General features: G+C 31.6%; 1 protein-coding gene across 1 annotated transcript in view; it reads right to left on the bottom strand.

Annotated features, from left to right (window-relative positions):
* Positions 1–15,318: 15,318 nt before the first annotated feature.
* Positions 15,319–20,658, bottom strand: part of LOC121120027 (aminopeptidase N) — a 33,736-nt gene continuing 28,396 nt past the window's right edge. Inside the window, exons 4-15 of the mRNA XM_071889351.1 lie at positions 20,409–20,567; positions 20,100–20,340; positions 19,794–19,968; positions 19,429–19,741; positions 19,096–19,282; positions 18,830–19,040; positions 18,491–18,765; positions 17,637–17,830; positions 17,426–17,578; positions 17,222–17,359; positions 15,736–15,820; positions 15,319–15,662 (exon numbers count right to left, since the gene is read on the bottom strand). Coding sequence (XP_071745452.1) covers positions 15,528–15,662; positions 15,736–15,820; positions 17,222–17,359; positions 17,426–17,578; positions 17,637–17,830; positions 18,491–18,765; positions 18,830–19,040; positions 19,096–19,282; positions 19,429–19,741; positions 19,794–19,968; positions 20,100–20,340; positions 20,409–20,567 — 2,266 coding nt within the window. The 3' untranslated portion in view covers positions 15,319–15,527. The remainder of the gene's footprint in view (positions 15,663–15,735; positions 15,821–17,221; positions 17,360–17,425; positions 17,579–17,636; positions 17,831–18,490; positions 18,766–18,829; positions 19,041–19,095; positions 19,283–19,428; positions 19,742–19,793; positions 19,969–20,099; positions 20,341–20,408; positions 20,568–20,658) is intronic.

The following is a 20,658-nucleotide window of genomic DNA, read 5'->3' as shown; positions in this document are numbered from 1 at the left end:
AAATTGAGTTCAGAATAAAATAAAGTATAGTGATAAGAAAAGGAAAAACGGTTGAACGTGTGCTCTTTGTTCTTTTTTGTTCATTATTTAATCAGTGGTTACATCTTCCTCTAAAAGAAGAATTCTCGCCTATCTTTGGTATAAATTGATTTAAAAGTACAAAAGAAAATACACATATTGATATATTTAAATATAATTATAATATTTTCCCTGTAGTAATGTTTTTTTTAAATTAGAAGTTTCTCTTCTTTATAAGGGTAATTCATTTTCTCCCCACCCCCAAAATTATATAAGAGGGAGTTGCTATTAACAGGATCTTAACTCATTAATACCAAATGTCTCGCTCCCGCCTTCTCCTTGCACTCTTACAGAAATCCCATCTCTACTTATAACTTCTAAAGATACGCTTTTGATTACCCTTCTTTCAAAAATCACTGCGACCTTAGCACTAATGATGTGAAGAAAGAAAAGCGAGGGATTAACAGATTAAACAGTTCAATCCTCATCTCATTATGTCCAAATAAATACACGTTTTACAACCTTCTGTACTTTAAACCTATGTATTTTAATTTCAAAGTGTTTCCCCTCTTAATCTTTCCCCTCTCTCCATGAAGTACAGGTGCTAGCTTAATAAATCAGGTGTGGAAACAGCTGTGGTTTAGTATCTGCAAAGGAAAATATAATATAACCATAGGAGAACATCCCCTTTACCTATATAGTAAAAAGACCTTTGTAACCGGGGATTTTAATCTAATGTTGAAAAATGACATAAATATGTCATATATGTATTATGTATTGAAACATGTGTCATTTAATTGGTCAGATATAGTAAGACTGGTTAAGTATTTGTAAACATTATAGTATTATGTTTAATTTCTAAGTTTAATTCTTCCTTTTTTCTTATTATGAGTACTTATATTTCATATAATATTTGACAAAACTAATTATATAACAATGACTAAAGTAAGTTTGCCCGGCGTTACTCGGGGCATTCAGAAACTTAAATTAATTAAGAAATCTTTTGCTTAATATAAAACAAAAATTAAAGACCGTAAAATTTTAAGAATTATTCCCATGTTATTTTTATGAGTATAGGCATTATATAGGCTTTCTTTCACGCGATGAAGAAGTAGTTACTTTATTCTGGGGCAGACGCCGAACTTGTTGTGTCGCAGCCGCTTCTCTGAGCATCAATTAAACCTTCTAATATCCCGCCTCTCAGGTAGTACAGGGAATCACTGGGATAAAATACACTTAAAACTCTATTGCCATTGAGTTCAAGTAAATTTCTTGAATCTACTACGTCTGAAAATCTAGGATGAACAAAAATCAAAATTATAAAATAAATTATACTGGGAAGGTCATATCGGAACCAAATAACTCGAGCTTATATTAATTAAAGGCTTAAGATTGTATTTAATTTTGTTAGGTATCTCATCCCATCCCAGAAATAGGAGTATGAAGTCCGTAATATAAAGTAAACAGATAGATTGACAATTACTTAGTCATTTTAAAATAAAGGTTGAGAGAGATTTAAAAAAAGTTCCGTAGTGATAATTATGAGTGAATATAAATCCTAATATTGAAATCAATTGATATTAATCAATAATAAAAAATAATAATTGACTTTATTTAAGGTTTTAGTTTTATGTGTATTCTAGGATCTAATATTCATGAACTAAAATTCATGACAGCAAAAGTGATAATAATATCTATCCCTCTCAAATGTTTTTTAAATGTTTACATATTTCAATCAAATCCCAATTTTCAATCGTAAGATCCTCCTCGATCAATTTCTTAGAATATTGGATCAAATTTAAAAGATAACAAGGAAATTATATTTCAATAATGTTACTCACACTTGAAGGTACTCCCTTGGGGGATGAAACAAACAAATATATTTAGATATTTGTCACAAATAATATTATGTGAATTTATAATGTGTTATTATTCATCATGAAGTTTGAACAAAGTATGCACAATTTTATTTACTCGCAATTTTCCTCCATGCAATTTTCTCCAGAGCAATTTTACATGTGCAATTTTCCCCAGGACAGTTTTCCAAGTACCGTGATAGAGTTTTTAAGAAGAAATCTAGGCTGAGAAAAGCCTCTGAAAGAATGTTATCATAAGTAACTGCCGAAGCTCTTATACTAGTGAGGGTTCAGAATATACTGAGGGAACACCAGGATGTTCATTAAAAGCAAGTACAATAGGCTTACATTTTACATGTTTAGTTTTTAGCAGTGAAGATATGTAGCAATACAAAATCAGTAGTCACTCTCTGACAACCACACTTCAACCAAGGTGTATGCTCTGTCGAAGACAGGAGGTGCAGATTTCGATGATTTTTTTTATATCAGCCTCAACTACAATAAGAAATAGAATAAATAATCACCATAACTTATTCCAAAATGATATCTATGCCTTGAAGGAAAATACGGTAGATTACTTCAAACTACACCGGGATGGAAAAAATATAAGGATGTCCCTGTTGAAATATACTCTGTAGAAAGTCCTTGTCTTTGACCCTTCAAATATGAAGAAGGGGAGAATTTCTCGCTGTACCCTTCATAGAAAGTTCCACTAATATTTAACAGTGCAAAATTTCTCGCTGTACCCTTCATAGAAAGTTCCACTAATATTTAACAGTGCAAAATTTCTCGCTGTACCCTTCAACAGCAACAGAGTCATCAATATCAGTGGCGTGAACCTAATTGAGGAAAAACTATAGAGAAAGATTTTCTACTTCAATTATTGTCATGACATATCAGAGGAAATAATTGGAGGTGTATGACAGGCTGGTTTCTGCAAAGTTTATAGTCCTGATGATCCAATGTTCAACAATTTGAATTAATGTGAGAAAAATTCCATAAAGGCTGCCCAAAAAAAGTTAAAACCCAAGCTGAAAAAGACTTGAAACTTTTTTGATTTTTAACAGATTTAGAAGACGTAGTAATTCATATGGTTGTTTTTTGAGACACCAGTTACTTTTTTTACAAATAATTCAACCCCCTATACATTTCCAAGGAACTAAAATACACCAAGGACACTATGTTCAATCTGGAGAGGATGAACAAGTTCCTAACATTACTATACACCGGCCATTTGGTGAGCACAACATCTGCTGCTGATACACCTATTCATGACTTCAAGCGTATGAAGAACCTACTACAAAACCAATGGCATGATCAAATGGCAACTTATATTCTCTCCAGAAAATAAACAACCATCGCTGGTATCTGACCAAGAAAATATTGCCATTCATCTTGATCAGTTCACATGCCAGCATAAATGAGTTTGGAAAGAAGAAACTTGAAGTCAAGCTATCAGAAATAGAGAGACCTGAGAGCTGCACAAAAGGCTAGCAAGAATTTTTTCGTCATCAATGGTTCTCCCATACCTGGTGAAACCAAAGTCTCACTTTCTGTTAGATGCTAATGGAGGGAAATATGACCGGCTTACTTCTCCTTCTGACACCTGGGATGATAATGGTAGCTACAGGAAAGCACAGAAGTTTGTGAGGACAATAAAAGTGACCAATGATGTGGCAGAGAAAAGTGCGAAACTGATGAGTGACTTCGTGGGTTCTTGCGGAATGCATATCCAAGGTCCAAATTCAAAGTTACTTTTTTATTTTGACCTTGGAGAATGGGAAAAATATTACTTTGCATGTGTTTGATGAAAAAATTCAAATTTGAAGAGGTCTAATAATAGATGAATGATCACTATCCACACAACTTCTGAAGCTCACCTTCTTAATTTAGTTACTGAGTCATAGCCCATAGGCTAAATGACTTATGAGTAACTAAATGAAAAAGCGTATTATTTTTTACTGTTTTGATGCTTTGGACTTTAGATAATGCATTAGTGACATGTTGTTTACTCGTACAAAATCAAAAAGTATATTTCTGAACAGCAGCAAGTCACCACGAGTTCTTATTTCTTTCCCAAATTACAAAGCAGATAAATATCCACCTCAATGTCGTCATACAGGATTCAAGATGTCAAATTTTTCTCCGAAACAGCAAATGTATTTCCTTATAGTGGTGGAGGATACTAGATATCCTCCTTGAGGAAGGATTTTCACGAAAGGAAGATGAAAAACACCAAACTGATCCCTCATAAATTGGAATTGCTTTTCTGACTCCTAAGATTAATAGGACACAAGTTTTCCTAAATTACAAAATACGACGGATGGACCAAAGAATATGTAAGTGACTGCAACATATATCTACGAAATCTTTATAGTCAAGCACGTTGAGGTTGTTGAGGAAAAGTTATCACTATCAACATCAGCATACAGAAGTACGGGGATAAAGTAGTACCATATACACTTTACGAAAGTAAATTGCAATTTCCACCTTGATATTTTTAGAGGGGCCTCATATGAGAAGTAGGTTTCAAGATTTTTTAGCCAAATAATCTGATGAATATTAGTGTTCAAATGAGCTACAACTGACTAAAATCTGTTCATTCATTGTCGAGATGGGGGCCAAATGGCAAAGTATAGGCAAATTTTATTCACGCCCAGCCCAGCAACAAGACAATAAAAACTAGACCGTGGACTAGTCGAAAAACTCTACGAAAGACTGCTACCTCACTTACACGGTCAATGAGGTTCCACCGGTCAACCAGCCTAAGTTCCCAGGTTCTGCAATGATTCTGGGAATCGGGGTATCAGACGGGAAAAGGATGCCCCTGTAATATTTTGCAAAAGGCCTGAAAATCGGGACCAAGGAGTACCAGAACGTTCTCCTGAAAGTGACCTTGCTCTGGGTGAAGTCCAATTGCCCAGATGGAAACTATGTGTTCCAGCCAGACTCCGCCAGGAACACACAGCAATGACTCGAGGATAATTTTTCCGAATTCTGGAAACACGATTTATGGCCTCCATACCATAGTCGACATGAATTCTATCGACTATGATATCTGGAGCTATATCGATAGTAAGACCTGTACCATCTCCTATCCCAGCGTTGCCACGCTAAGGACCTCCATTGTATCCTACGCTAAAAGGCCGCGTTTTGCTGTCGCACACTGTATTTCAAAGAGAACCAAAAACAAAAACTTCTTGTTTGTTGTGTTTGATAGTCATTTATTTTATAAGTGATAAATATATTTCATTTTTTGATTTAGCTATTATTATTTATGACAATATGTTCAGTAAATTATCCCTGCATAGTTTTTAGTTATTAACAAAAATTGTGCTTATTATTTCCATCCAAATAATTGTAATTACTTTTGGAACACAATTCAAATCCAATTTTTTCTTCAATTCCGATAAATATGAAACATTATCATGTTCTAAAAAAATTATCGACATATGATCAAGATTTGTTTTTCCCCGTCATGCCTCAGCTCAAAAAAATAATTTTTTTCCAAATGAAAAGCTTATATAGGAAATTAAATACAAATGTATTACAGTTGTTATAAATCTCTTAAATTTTTAATGTGTTAAGTAAGTTTAGTCTTACAATCTAGTGAACTTAGAAGATTTATAATAAGTGCTGCTATACATTATGGCAAAAGGCTTGGTTATATTTATATATTTCTTTTAAATACAAAGTATTACAATGTAAGAATTCTAGCTCACTCTCGTGTTTAAAAAATATGAATACAACAGTTTCTTCATTTAATTCAATAATGTTTTTATAAAGGACTACTTAGGAGTTGAAATAGTTGTCTTTAGTTTAATAGAACAACCGTGAGCTAGTAAGGTTTTGTTGGCTTTCAAAACTTCCTTTCATCCATCCCTATAGTAATTCATCGATTAACAAACATAACTATAAAAACCTGTGTCAAGCTTCAAGTGATAAATAATACCAATTTCATCTACAAAGATTTTCTATATAGGTTAAGAGTAATAACGTGTACAGAGTCCGGATAAAATGGTGTTTGATATTATTTATCTAAAAATATCAAATGTAACTCTTATATTATGTATAATATAATTTTCTACAACTTTTTTCAATATTTAACAAAACCTAACTTCAGTTATGAATTTGTTTTTATAACTGAAGAAAACACGTAAATGGATTGAAATACTCCTTAAATTAATATAATTTACAATGAAAATAATGTCGATGGGTTAACGCAATAAGAATATTTATTACCCGGACATTAATATTTTTAAACTATATTTTCTCCGTTTAGGTTCAACCAAGGTATTTAGGGATATGTCATAACTTTTTCTACTACGCCAGGCAGACTTGACGTAAGGATGATAAATTTAATTTATCTATAACTATTTACTATACTATTTTAAATGTTCAAGGTTCTCTTCTCTAGAACAATAACATTTCACCTCCTTCCAAAATCATATAACAGGCAGCTGATATTAACAAGAGTCTTAATTCAGTAGTATCATTATTCTCGCTACCGCCTTCTCCTAGTACTTAACGAAATTCCCATCCCTAGCTATATATATAAAGGCTATCTCTTATATTTTAGAATTTTTATTTATTACGTTACAAAATTGGCGTGCTTTTTAATCTTTTTTTTTATGAAAACAGTGTCTCTAATATACCTTGTCTCTAGATATCTTGGGTCCAACTACAGGACTCAAAAGCAAGGGTTGTAGGTCATAAGTTGAGTAGCCTTTACCTATTTTTATTAGGGAATTAATAAAAGTTATAGATATTATGAAAATAAATATCAAATATGACTAACTAATTAGCTTTATTTAAATAAATTGAAAGAAAGATGCATAGCTTATGTGCATTTTATAATCTTGTAGCTATAATTCCTATGTATAATCATGAATTCGATTTTGAGTATATAATTTATTTGCATCTCATTATGATTTTAAATACATTAATACAAAGTGTATTTGCCATGTTGAATTCTACGTGTCCATTCTCCTCAAATCCATATATTTATTTAATAAGTATTAGATCTGTAAAGGTAGAAAATCAATATTAATGTTTTCAAATCCTTTTGAAAATAACGCAATATTATTTGTAGAAGGTTGATAACAAAACCTCTTACATAATAATATTTATATAGAAAACTAGTAAAGGGTTACCCGGCGTTGCTCAGGCCAAGCAGGGAGAGGGAAATCACATTGAAAATGGTCAAATTAATTGAAAAAATAAAAAAAAATATTCAGAAAATACTTGTTGTCGAAAAAGATCCTGATAATTTTAATTCTTATTCTCTTGGATTCTTCACCCTTTATATTGGTTATGTCCTTAACAGTTGTCTTTATTATTTAATTCCTGAGTAGTGAACATCCTTTCCTATATAGATTCATTTATATTCAAAACCTATTTGAACGTTCGTATGTGCCCATCAAAGACGGAGCGCAACCCTGAGTATTTATTGCGGAGATATAAGTAATTGTTGGCTCGGAATATAATGTGGGATTTACATCGGAGCAATACAGGGTGTCCACGATAAATTGGAACTATCTTAAAATTCAACCTGTTTGATAAAAATGTAATTTGGAATGTATTTGTTAGTATGAAAAAGTTAAAAATGATATTAAACAATAAATTTATTCAACATGTCCTCCCTCAGCAGCCACCATCTTCTCCATCCTGCCCCTAAAGGATCTGCATGCCCTGATGACTTCAGCAGAATCGACAGCATTCCACTCCCTCGTAATGGAGCCTTTCAGGGCCGCGATGCTCTTGTGGCTTACCTTCCACACCTCCCTCTCCAACCTCCCCTACCAGTAGTAATCACAAGGATTGAGGTCGGGTGAGTTGGAGGGCCAGGTGTTGCAATCCCAGAAAGTGATGTCGTGGGAGTTGAAGAGGTTAGTGGCCCTCATGGCGATGTGTGGGCGCTGTATCTTGTTGGAATATCAACTCCCTCCCAGCGCCCGTATCCTTCATCCAGGGGATGACGAACTCCTCCATGACTTCGCAGTACCTTATCGTGTTAACCCTTTCCTTGGGATTGAAGAAGAAAGGAGGCATCACCTCACCAGTGCTGCAGATGACACCCAGGGTCATCACGGAGGCCGGGAACTTTGTGGTGAAGACCGCAGGGACCTCTTCTCTCTCCTTGGCAAGCCATCTGTCATTCTGGACGTTGTAGCTTCTGTCGACAGTCCAGTTCTTCTCGTCGGAGAAGAAGATGATTCTTCCTCCATGGCTCTTCAGGTCATTGAGGAGAGGCTTACCGTTGGTGAGCCTGGTGGCCTTCATGGATGCTGTGAGGATGTGTTGTTTGACTATTCGGTATGACCTGTAACCAAGGTCCTCATTCACAGCCTTGGAGACCAGCTGCTTGCTCACTCCACGGTTCTTGGCCAACCTGAACAAGGAAGTCCCCGGCGAAGCCTTGATGGACTTCCGGAGGCCTTCAAGGAAGCGGGGAGTGTGGATTCGGTCACTTCTCATGTTGTAGGCCTTGCAGCAGACCTTCCCTTCAACCTCCCAGGCTTTGAAGACCTGGTACACCGTGGTCTTGGGGTAGTTAAGAAGCTTGTAGATAGCAGAGGGCTTGTATCCCGCGCGATCCAATTCGAGGATGGCGTCTCTCCTTGCTTGTTCCATGATGACTATTGTTTGTTGTCAAAGCAATTGTGGTGGAAGTTATAGTGTATTACTCACGCAACCTTTTATATTAGTATGATTTAACCCCGAATATCCACATTATGGATCTGAATGAAGCTTAAAGTAGTTCCAATTCATCGTGGACACCCTGTACTAGGAAAAGTTATTTTCTTTCATTCAATTGAGGAACAATCTACAGGTCAGATTTTAAACCAATCAGAGAGGAGAAAATTGATGAAACGTCGTATCATATTTATCTCCATTGATACATAATATATTTTCTGTCGCTATGTAAAAATGAAATAAATTGAAAATTAACGCGGTAATCCTGGCAATTTGAAAAATATTTGGGAGAAGAGTGGCTTAGCTGTCATGCCGTTCTATTAGATTAGCTCCAAACAGCCATGTGAAGAAAGAAATACACAGGAATCCCACTCCGTATATAACAAGAACAAATAGGCTGGGATTCCTCCGATATCAATTCTCAATTCTACAAAGAGTTCAACAAGGACTTTCACTTTTAACTCCCGAGAAAATCCTAGATGTTACTCACGCACGAGTTACTACTTTATACATAGATGTTCTCTCTTCACGAATTAAATAATAATGACAACAGGTTAGAAAAATACAAAAACTTCTTCAGATTGCCAATTAAAAAAAGAAACTCCCGTTTTATGAGACATGTTTTACACACATCTATTAGTACATACTGTGATATATAAATTCATACTCACGTATTGATCATGATTTTCTAAAAGTAAAGAAAGCTAAAATTATTTACATATTCCCACACAACACATGACTAAGTGCCAACACACTCTCATGAAACCATATCGTTTTCCTCAAAGTTTTCTTTGCTATCCACAACTCCTTGTTATCATCAGTCCTTTATATTGTCTTATGAAAAAGTGATTGATTACTATGGGATCTGCAGAAAGTATAGTTCAAGATTTGGAACACCTGTTAGACAAAAAAAAAAAAAAAAAAAACAACTTGCAAATATACCAATAAATTTAGCTGTATAGACCACAGGAGCCAAAGTTGCAGCTGCCTTTGCAGTCATTCTAATGAAACTGATAGAAAATGGGAAAAGTAGAGCAGATTCAATATTGAAGGATAATTTTCTACTAATAATTGTAATAATACTAATAGTTGGAAAATAATTGAATTAATTTAAGATCATGGCTGTATTGTTTCTAGGGTTGGACGATTTTCAGGACAAAATCAATGAGTATTTTATGAAAAATCAACCATGGATCAAGTTGTATCCATTCAAAAATACTCATAAGAAACTTATTTCTCCTCAAAGGGCATTTTGATGGAAAAATGACGTCTGATGTCATACACTTTTATATAATCTTAGAGCCATAGGCAGTGGGGCACGATTTTCACGAGGGAGGTCAAGTGTAACTTTTAGTATTTTTATGTTGCAGATATAAAATAAAATTATTTAAAAAATTTCTCTTAATCTTTCCTTGTTTTGTGCTTTTATTAATAAGGTTTAATTGTATTATGACCTTTTTATAAAAAGGAAGAATTCTATTTTTCTTAAATTGTCTTTTTTTTTAATATAAAATTCTTTAATTTATCCTATTTTATATTCTTACACTGCGCCCCTATAGCTTTTAGTGCCCTATAAAATATTCCTTGTTGAGGAGGACCATAGATCCCGTGGTCCCCTGCTACTCCATCATTAATTTTTAATTATATCATTATTTTATATTTTTTGCTACCATGCTTATAAATAATTATTTTATTATAATTTTACAAATAAAAATCTCCAATCATGATATATTATTTAAAGAGTAAAATATTTATTTGCTTCAAAATTTTACTGTGTTAGACAACTTTACGAACCATTGTTAGAAATTAAAGATCACTAAAACTTTCTTAGCCTTTGGTTTTCCACTATAAATATTTCAATTAGTTATTGAAGCACTTTTCAAATTTTTGAATAAAGTATATTCCTATAAACTTATACATACATGTGACTCGTCAATACAAAAACTATCTTTAATGACTTTTCTCAAAATAAAATGTGGACTACAAATAATGCTTCGTCATAATAAAATTATGAGAAAGTGATAGATTTTATTTGAAAGGCCATAATCATGGCCATTATAAGTCTCTTATATCAAAGAAAAGTTTTAAACTAGAGCAACTTTTTGGGGGTATCATAACTCATCCCACCAGTTTGAAAAAAAGAAGAAGAAAAGTACAAAAGGAATAATGCTTTGACAACCAATCGGGATAACCAAGTTCTTAACTTTATTGCATAACGCAACCTCTAATCGAAAAAGAAACAAGCAAAAAAAAGCCTCAAAATCAATTGTTCCAATTCTTCCCAAATATGGAATGATTAGTTAATAGTTGTTGGGGATTATTTACAGTTAAAAAAAGACCTAATTTAAGAGAATTAAGAGGAAAAAAAAGTAGAAAATCGACAAAAATTGCAATTTGCAACTTTTCCCCACAAAGAAACAGAAAAACTACCAAAAATCAGTTGGTTGTTAGTCCATTGACGTTCACGGCAAGTTAGCTAAATTTCAATACATGACATGCCTTTACCTTGGTAATACAAAATTTGCCACTGATTTTTTTGTCATTTGTGGATTTTTCTGCTTCTTTTTGGACAATCAGTTTACTGAACATTGATTATTTGAATTATAATGAAACTCTTGTTCAGCTATGAATAATTTCCAACAATTATTGAATAATATTTCCAAAGGAGGAAAGGATTAACTAACTAGTACGAACTAACTTTGAGTTTTTTTCGGGTTTTTTTCGGTTTCTTTAAGGAAGAAAAGTTGCAAAATACAATATCAACGATGTCTACGTTCTTAAAAGACTAATTTTGCTTAAATAAGATAGAAGATAACTCCCATAAAAAAAATACTAATTGAAACTCTTCATTTTCATGAGTACACTCCCACGTAACTACTCAATATTTATATCAATTAATATGAGGTCTTCTGTCCTCAAGAATGATAATAAGAGTTTGAGAAAATGAGTGACTGATGAGTACTTTAGTCCCTCGAGTCCTCACTAACAAAGACAAACAAACAAGTGTTCTCCATATGCTAAATACAAAACCCTGCGAGAGATAATTCAATTTTACGTACCAGTCTATATATTTTATTCAGATCTTAACATATACTGAAAATGAAATGATAAAAACAGAAAATTGATAAAAATTATTCCCAAGAATGGTTATGAAAAGAAAAACTTATTTTATAAAAAAAAATCCACTCTTTAGCAAAAAAAACTTGTTAATAAAGTTCATTCATTTATGGAATCCATGTACCGAAGCTAATATAGTAACAACATTATGTGCAAATTATTATATTTTTCTTTTACAAAATAGAAATCATAACTTGCAAGACATTATGAACAAAAAAAAAAAAAATTTAGAACTAGGCTTAATTTAAGGAAACTCCTTTATTTGAAAATTTTTTGGAGCCTAAATATTAAGAATTATATCAAGCAATCTTATAAGTTCTTTTGATGGGTTTCTTGTTTGGATGTAAATCCTAAAGATAATTGATGCTTTATTTTCTACCAACCGCTGGACAAGATAGGCAGATTTTGACAAAACCCGCATTGTCTATGACGTCACTATGGCTAGAATTTTCAATTTAATGTATCGTATCGACTGTTGGACAAGAAAAACAGATTTTGACAAAACACGCAACCACTCATCTACTATGACGTCAATATTAAAAGCGTAGTGGAAGTCAAATATCCGTCGTAGACGTGTTATGGTTAAGGTTGATAATTTTGGTAAGGATACAAAAGTGTGCGAGGAGAAGGGAATAAATACTTAGGGCATCATTGATTAAATAATAAACATCTTCCTCTATCAAGAATGTTATCAATTTCAGCCTTTATTATTCAATATTAATATAATATTAGATATTGACAGTCGAAATAGAACTAAATAAAATCCCTAAAATAACGTCTCTTTCTGTCTGGATTTCTGGAAATGGAGGCCTAGAAATTTGAAAATACTTACCGGACGAGAAACAGATGGCTTGTCGGATTTGTCGATATAAATGTGCCTTTAGTCTAGAATGAAACACCACTCATTATCCTCATCTCAGCTCTAGAGCATGGATATTCATCTATAAAATCAAGTTAATGATGAATACATCAAGTCAGACTTTAACTCTAATCTCACAAAGATGCTTATTGCATGTAATAATACCCTTATCCATTGTTAATTATCCTACCTTAAAAAAATTTATGGAGAAATATACGGGTAAATTCTTCCCTTCTCGAAGAACCATCATTAATTAATGGAGGATGTTGGTAATGATGCCATTTATAGAAATACCTCCATTGTAAATGGGAAGTTAAGATAATTTTCAGCCTGTCTAGAGTCATCCACACAAAATTAAGAAATGGAACTCTGAATTTTGTACCATCTAACAGTAAGTATTCATTTAAAAAAAAATCTAATCATAAAATGTGATTCTATTTTAGCTAAAATTATCAAGAATTATGATACACGACTCATTAAATATCAAAAACAAGTGCTTAAATGGGCACAACAACGGGAATAGTACCTTTGGATGGTTTGCAACTAGTTTTTCTGACACTAGTTTCTTCACTTAAAGACTTGGGTATGATAATTAGGTTTTCCAAACTTACATAGTCAATAAATATGACTTTTTTATCACTTAAGGATTAGCTATGGTTGATGGGTTCCAAGAAGTGGTGTTCAGAAAACTCATAAAAGGCAAAAACAACTGTTTAAATGGTCACAACAACGAGGGTAGTTACATTGGGTGTTGCATTATAATTAACAATTGTGTATATCCTTCATGACAATAGTATCTTGTTATACAAGTATAAATAAGAGGGGGGGGGATATTTTTTTATGCCCATTAATAAAGAGTAATACCGCCGGGCATTACTACATAATTAGCACCACAAGATCCCTGAGAACTGGGGTAAGGAGAACATTCCAGACTTTACACCGTGGGAGGTGAAGAAGGTAGTCGTACGTTTTGGGGACGTAGTGAACGTGTGGTCCAAAATAACGGCAACTCCATTAATTGAATTCCAAATTTGTTTAATAATGTTGATTTTGGTGAAAATTTTAATATAATAGGTCAAGAAATAAAAAGTCACCAGCTTTTTAGATTTTTTATCACCCTGCGAACGTTTAAATATCAAAACCATGAACCATTATCAAAATAAAGACTTTGCTCATTGCTTTCAATACTTTGATATTAAACATTATGACTCAAAAATTAATAGAAGTTCTCTTGTATACTGTATACCTAAAATATATCATTTTTGTAAATAAAAAAAAATATTGTCTAGGAAATTGTATATTTTATGACATAAATTGTCCCATTTGACTCTAAATATATCTGTTAATCCGATATTTGTATTTTTTCAATGAATATACTTTAAAAAAACAGATATGACACATAAACATTTAATTGTGTAAAAAAATGAATATTCATAAGAAGGAGTATCAAAAATTCACTACCTATAAACTCTAAAAATAAAAAACAGAAACTCACATAAAAAGCTTGATAAAACGGAAAAAAGTTTTCAAAAAAAAAAGAAAAAAAAATCCGTTTTGGTATCGACAAGGACACTTAATTAAAGCACACCTTTTTTATTTTTCTAATTAAAGCATTATCAACTAAATATTAATAATAAATAAAATTTTTCGAATTTGTAACTTCAAATTTCTAAATTTTAATAAATTTATTAAGATATGGTCTATGGCGTAAATTAGATAGATATTTATGATTAAGAATTGCATAAATGATAAAAAAACTTAGAATCGAGTAAAAAGATAATGCTAATGTCGATGGTAAAATTTGAATATCCTAGCTTCAATATTGATGGAGATAAAGTCAACAAAACAATTTCTAAATGGGTATCTAGACCCTTTCAGAATTCTTTTTTGAAAATATTTTTGATGGAAATATTTTTCTCTCAGTCAAGCCCCGTGCCTAATGGAAGTACGGAACCTCTTCGGCCGCCTAGGTGACAATTTTTAAATTTGTTAAGAGAATAAAATGACGTCCCCACTTTGCCGAAAGGGTTAAATTCTCTATTTTACGAGGAACTTACAATTCATGACATGACTTTAAATATTTTAAGGCTTATTCCAAATACAGATAATTGTAATCAACGATATATCTAAGTTAATACCAACTAAACGAACACGACATTTTTTGGAAACTACTTTAGAAATATATTAAAATTGCCAATTGTAGATTTACACCTCTAAATTAATTAATTCAAGGTCGTGATCACTTATACACTTTAAATAAGGACGCTTTTGATATTTAACCTTTACTCTATTATTGGGGAAGACTAATCAGTTATATATCTTGTATATAGTAGGCGTGTTTTCATGGCAGGGTCCTCTCTGATGGCAAATCATGTGAGTGCCCTCTCATATATAAAAGTATGATCATTATATTAAATTAAAATTGATCCTGTAATCACTTCTGTCTTTAATAAGTTATTCTTCTGTTAGACATAAGCAGGGGGGTGGCTAACTTTCATCATTTGGGGGATGTGACTATCAAAAAATGGGTTAGTAACTTCCGTAGTTGTTATACTAATAAGCAGTGATAAATATCCGCTGTATTTTTTAACAATATTACCATAAGCCTTTCTCCCTTCTCCTTGCACGGATTTTTTCTCTATAGGATTATCAACTTTGATTTATATTCAGCTTTAGAGGAACTAGATAGTTGAAATTGTATTTGCGGGCGCGCAAAATACGCGATTCCCATAAACCTTCTATTTATATATCACTTGTATAAAGGCGTAGCATGTCCGAAAATATATATTACAATTCTAAGCAATGAAAACTATCAATCATAAATACATTACAATTATATTTTTGAATTATCAAAAAATTTAAATTATTTATTAATTAGTTAAATTAAAATTAAAATTGTTTAAAAAAATGCTTCTCAACTAAAATCCAATAACACACACACCATTTCAATTCAAAGGGAAAAAGTTTGTTCACTCGTGTAATCAAAAACTAGTAATATTTTCTTGGATCCAGTCATTTACAATTTTAACATTAGCTTGATTCATGATCCATTGTTCCCTTCGAATATTGATTTCAACTTTAGAAAAAAGGGAATTTCTCTTCATGAATTTGGCAACCTGAATTTAGACACACATTGAAGAACGCAGATCAAGTATGAATATAATTGAATAATAGTTAGCAAGTACTTACCTCCTCAAAACGCGTTGAGTTATTGGAGAGCTCCAAGACTTTATACACTACGTCTCTAACGGACAAGATTAAAAAAGTATTCCGTCTAAAAAAAGATGTATACGTAGTAATAAGTTCAACTTGAATTAAAATAAAGTACTAATGAATAACCTAAAACAATTATTAGGGCATGCTCAAATGAAGAAAAAAATCAACTAAGAAAGGAGGAATTTTTTTAAATCTATTATTTACAAGGATTTTTCATAAGAAAAAGGGGGATTTTTTTAAATACGCTTTCTTTTATAAAAGTCAAAGATTTTCATTGTCTAATACAATTAAAAAAAATAAATATTGATTAAATTATTAATTTTTTTATTAAAAGATATTTGAATTTTGTTAATATTTTATAAAATTATCAAAATTAGATGATTTTGTATTATGTATACAGCTAAATATAGAATAAGTTAAAGGTATTTAGGGTCCCTTATAGGTATAGATTATGGTGAGCATAATGTTATTCTTGGATATGGATGCATCAGTTGTGAAGAGAATGGTAGTTGATTTAATACAGTCTTTATTATGGACGTAATTTATAAAGTTATTCATTTAAAGAATACATCAGTCACGCCCAGTTTGAACTGGGCGTGTATTATTACATCTAATGGACAACAGTTATATATTAGATATAACTCATATGTGATTCTAACCCTTTGTAAATGACCAATGATTATAATTTCCCAAAAAGAGGCAACAAGCCAGATTTAGAAAGCCTTCTCTAAATACTTATAAATTGCTATAATTTAAAGTTAAATATTATTTTAATTATGAGTTAAATAAAAGATATTTAATTATTCTTTGTATTTTATATAATTATCAAAGTTGGATAATTTTTTAATTGTGAGTTCATCTGTTTTATTAGTCTATTAAGACATATCAACAGATTGGTCAACAATCACATACAAAAGTTTCGTGAGACTGTGGACAGGATATAGAAAAATATGTCTTCTGAAAAGAGGACGGTTGGTAATCCTTTAAATGTACATATTTATCATATCCATTCCTCAAAAAAATGAAAAGAAAAAAATGTCAAAAATCATAAGATACGCCTTAAGTGAATATAACCATACTATGCTATAGTTTATTAATAAGCATTGGAAATTGTTCACAGCTTAAACAGGGATATTTCAAATTGGACCATTTAACATTTAAAAACTTTTCAAAGGAGAAAAAAACCCATAGATATTAAGGACTGATGTCTACTGAATAACCGTAATCTATGTGGCAACCCGTATCTTAAGACGAGTTCATGCTAATGAAGAAGTTTATTATTCAAAATAATTTTATATAAAGCAAATATATTCAGTCTTTAGTTATAAATCATATTGCCTAGTTCCTTCATGTATGTATCCTCTTCACAATTGTTTAAGGAAATATAAATATTTTAACAATCTACATGCAATATGATAAAAAAGTTATAGCTTATGATAATTACGTAAAATTTACTTACGATGTCATAATCTGATCAAATTCAACTTTTAAAAAATCAATAAATACAGATCTTCCGATTTGAGTTTCACAGACTTTGTCATAAACGATACTTGCTTTGGAATTAAATGTCTGGTTTTCTCGAGTCATATGCAAATATCTTTAAAAAAATGAATTAAGTTAGAATATCCTAAAATATATGTTAGTGATCCGTTAAAATCCATACTTCTCTATGATTGACACATTTTTTGAGCATGCTAAACTTGCTATAAATTTATTTGGGTCATTAGTTGATGCACTTTGACTAGCAACAAAATCCCACATAGATTCATTCCCCTCTTGAATTGCTGTACATACTAGAGTTTCAAAAATGTCCACACTTGTTTTTTAAAATAAAAAAAAGTGAGATAAAATATGAAAAATTTGAAAAAATATACTTTGGAACTTTATTAATATCTTTCATCCACTCCTCCACTGCTTTGATGGATATATTCACACATTTTGGATTGCCAAACTTGCAGGACCACTGAGTTGAAAGCTGCCACAATTTTTTTTGCAAAAAATCCTTTGAATCTGAATATTCCTTTTGATATTTATCGAACAATTTTAGAGTTATATTTCGTAAGTAAATCTATAAAATTAAAATGATTCAGAGTATAAGTATCTAATTCAAAGGAATTTTACTTTTGTACAGGATGTATCAATGATTCTACCTTAAACTATAATACAAGGTGATTAATCTTACGATGTTGTGTGGTACAAGACTAGTGAGTTATCCACTCACAACCTCGACAGTCAAAAAGGAAATATAAAGTTTGAAAAAACATATGGTAGCTAATCTTTATTATTTTTCTATAGAAAAGTTTCCATATTATTATATACATTGAATTTATATTAACATTCATTCTAAACGAAGCCCTTGATTTATTTTAATTAATATAAAAATACAAATCCTGTCTAATACCTTTTTTGAGTTCATAATACGTAGAGTCAGCTTATGTAAATAGCTAAAAAGAAAATACACTACATCTTTTGACGTTACATTACCATTTTCCTAGTTAAAAATTCAGTTTTTGTACTATTGAAAGAATTAATTTGTTACACGATTCAAAAAGTGAATTCATGGAGATTCATGGTAGTTAGTTATAGTTTAAAATTCATACTTTAATAATAATTTAAAATAGTTATACGTCCCTAGCAGAGAATAGTTGTTGCCAAAACTCCATTGGGACAAATATTGATTACTTGGTCTTTGTTTCGCCACTTTAATTAAAGCTTAAATGATACCTACCTTTATTTTGTCCTGAATTTCAATACTAAATATTTTTGATGTGATTTCTGATAGCTTTTTAAAGAATGTTAACCAAATCAATGGTTCATCTTCATTTGGCAAGTATTTAGTTATTTTAAAGGGGACTAAGTAAGTAATGTACCCTGCAATAGCCAGACTAAATGAGTCATCTATCAATTGGACTCTGTTATATTTGTATATTCTTGTGTAGTTACGGCGTAGATAAAGTGTAATTCTTTTCCAATTTTCGTCATTGTAGTTAATTCGATAGTACCCTTAAACCCGTAGTGAAGACAAACGAATGAAGTATATTGAAATATAATTGATTAATTATCGTACCTGTTTGATTAATGTTGAAAATAACAGGGTATAAACAATGGGAACTATTAGTTAAATCCTCATCATGATATGTTTGATTCAATTTAGTATCATTTAGCCAAATTAGTCGGATTGTTCCATTATCGTGTTTGTTTTTGATATTATATTTTAATGGAACCCACCATACATTTTCATTTCTTTTTTTACTCGAAGAACCATAAGCAATACTTTCCTATTTGCAAAAAAAAAAAAATCGTGGTTGGAAAGGATTAACTAAAGTTTCTTACCTGAGATATCTGAATAGAGCCTTTTTTGAAATTTGGAGACACTGTTATGACTGGATATCCTGTTTGAGTAAGCCATGGTCCCATCAAAACCTTGATTGTCACTTTTTGTGGAATAACACGTTCTTTAGAAGATATAACTTCATCTATTTCTTTCCAAAACATATCTTCATCAATATTTTTCAGTTTACTAGGATTAGTTAGAAATATATATTTTTTTAAATACATATATCAAATTAATATTTAGTGAGTAAAATTGAGACAAGAATAAACATACATTACGAATAATCTAAGATTAGAGTCCAAAAATTGAAAACAAGAAGAAATTAGACTCACTACTTTTGCATTAGACTCTGGAAAACCTTTTGAAGTTCCTCCTCTCCAATGACACCACTTAACATTCTGATGATTGCAGCACATCTTTCATAAGTTACGGGATTATACATATGGAATATTTCTCCGTTATTCATTATATTTTTCTTAATTGATTGAGGTGAGTCAGTAGAATCCATTCTCATGGATCTTTGAAAAACAAAGATCACAAATCTATCCCATGAAAAAAATTCTGATGAAGCCAAATAGGATACATAAGTTGTGGTCCCTTCTTTAAGCCATAAATCATCCCACCACGATGGAGTTACAATATCACCTATTTTACAAAATCAATTTTTTGATTACATAAAATAAACTTCAAACATTACCCATCCACTGATGTGTAAACTCATGTGCAATAGTGACTACAATTTCATCCTTTGCATATAAAGAACGAATTGATTTCACGTTTTCTTCTATCATCAATAATTTAGATTGGAAAGTTGTAAGACCCCAATTTTCCAAGGCACCAGCACCTTGTAGTGCAGGGACTGCAATCAAATCCTTAAATCAACAGAATTAAAAGTTTAGATCTGATTATCTATAGGTTTTTTTGGAAATACAAATCTTCGCCCCCCCCAGAAAATGGAAATTCCCTTCAAGCCATTCAAACGATTCATTAGTTAACAACTAACCTCCTTAGGTATTGGCAGATTAGTTCCAAAGTATTGAACTAAATACTCATACAAAGTTGGACTGACCCGCTTTGCCCAGCATGTTTTTAGCTTGTCTTCTTCAGAACTCCAAATTCTTAATTCTAAAGAATTATTTGTGGGAATTATTTCATTGGTGTAATTTGTAATAACAAATGCCACCAGATATGAGCTCATTAATGGAGTGGACTTGAAAATATCTAAGACGAAATCTGAAGCATTTCTAATTGAAAGAATAGTTATGATTTAGTGTGTGTTTGTGTATAGAATATATCTATAAAAAAACTGTACTCAGGTGTAATTGTTTGACTGATTGGCATATTTGAAATGGAGGTCATATTTTTGGGACGACGAAGTGTTATATTGAATACGGACTTAAAACTTGGCTCATCAAAGCAGGGAAAGACAGTTCGAGCGTATATTGGCTCCATGACTGTGTAGTAAACTCCACTGAAAAGAAGGAAATAGAATCAAAAATTATGAATAGTGAACAGAAGTTTCCCATAATTCGAACAAAAATATTTTTTTTAAACTTTTTTTT

This window comes from Lepeophtheirus salmonis, chromosome 6 (assembly GCF_016086655.4).
Source record: "Lepeophtheirus salmonis chromosome 6, UVic_Lsal_1.4, whole genome shotgun sequence".
NCBI lineage: Eukaryota > Metazoa > Arthropoda > Copepoda > Siphonostomatoida > Caligidae > Lepeophtheirus > Lepeophtheirus salmonis.
Note: the sequence above shows the minus strand (reverse complement) of the source record. Positions and strands in the feature narration are given on the sequence as shown.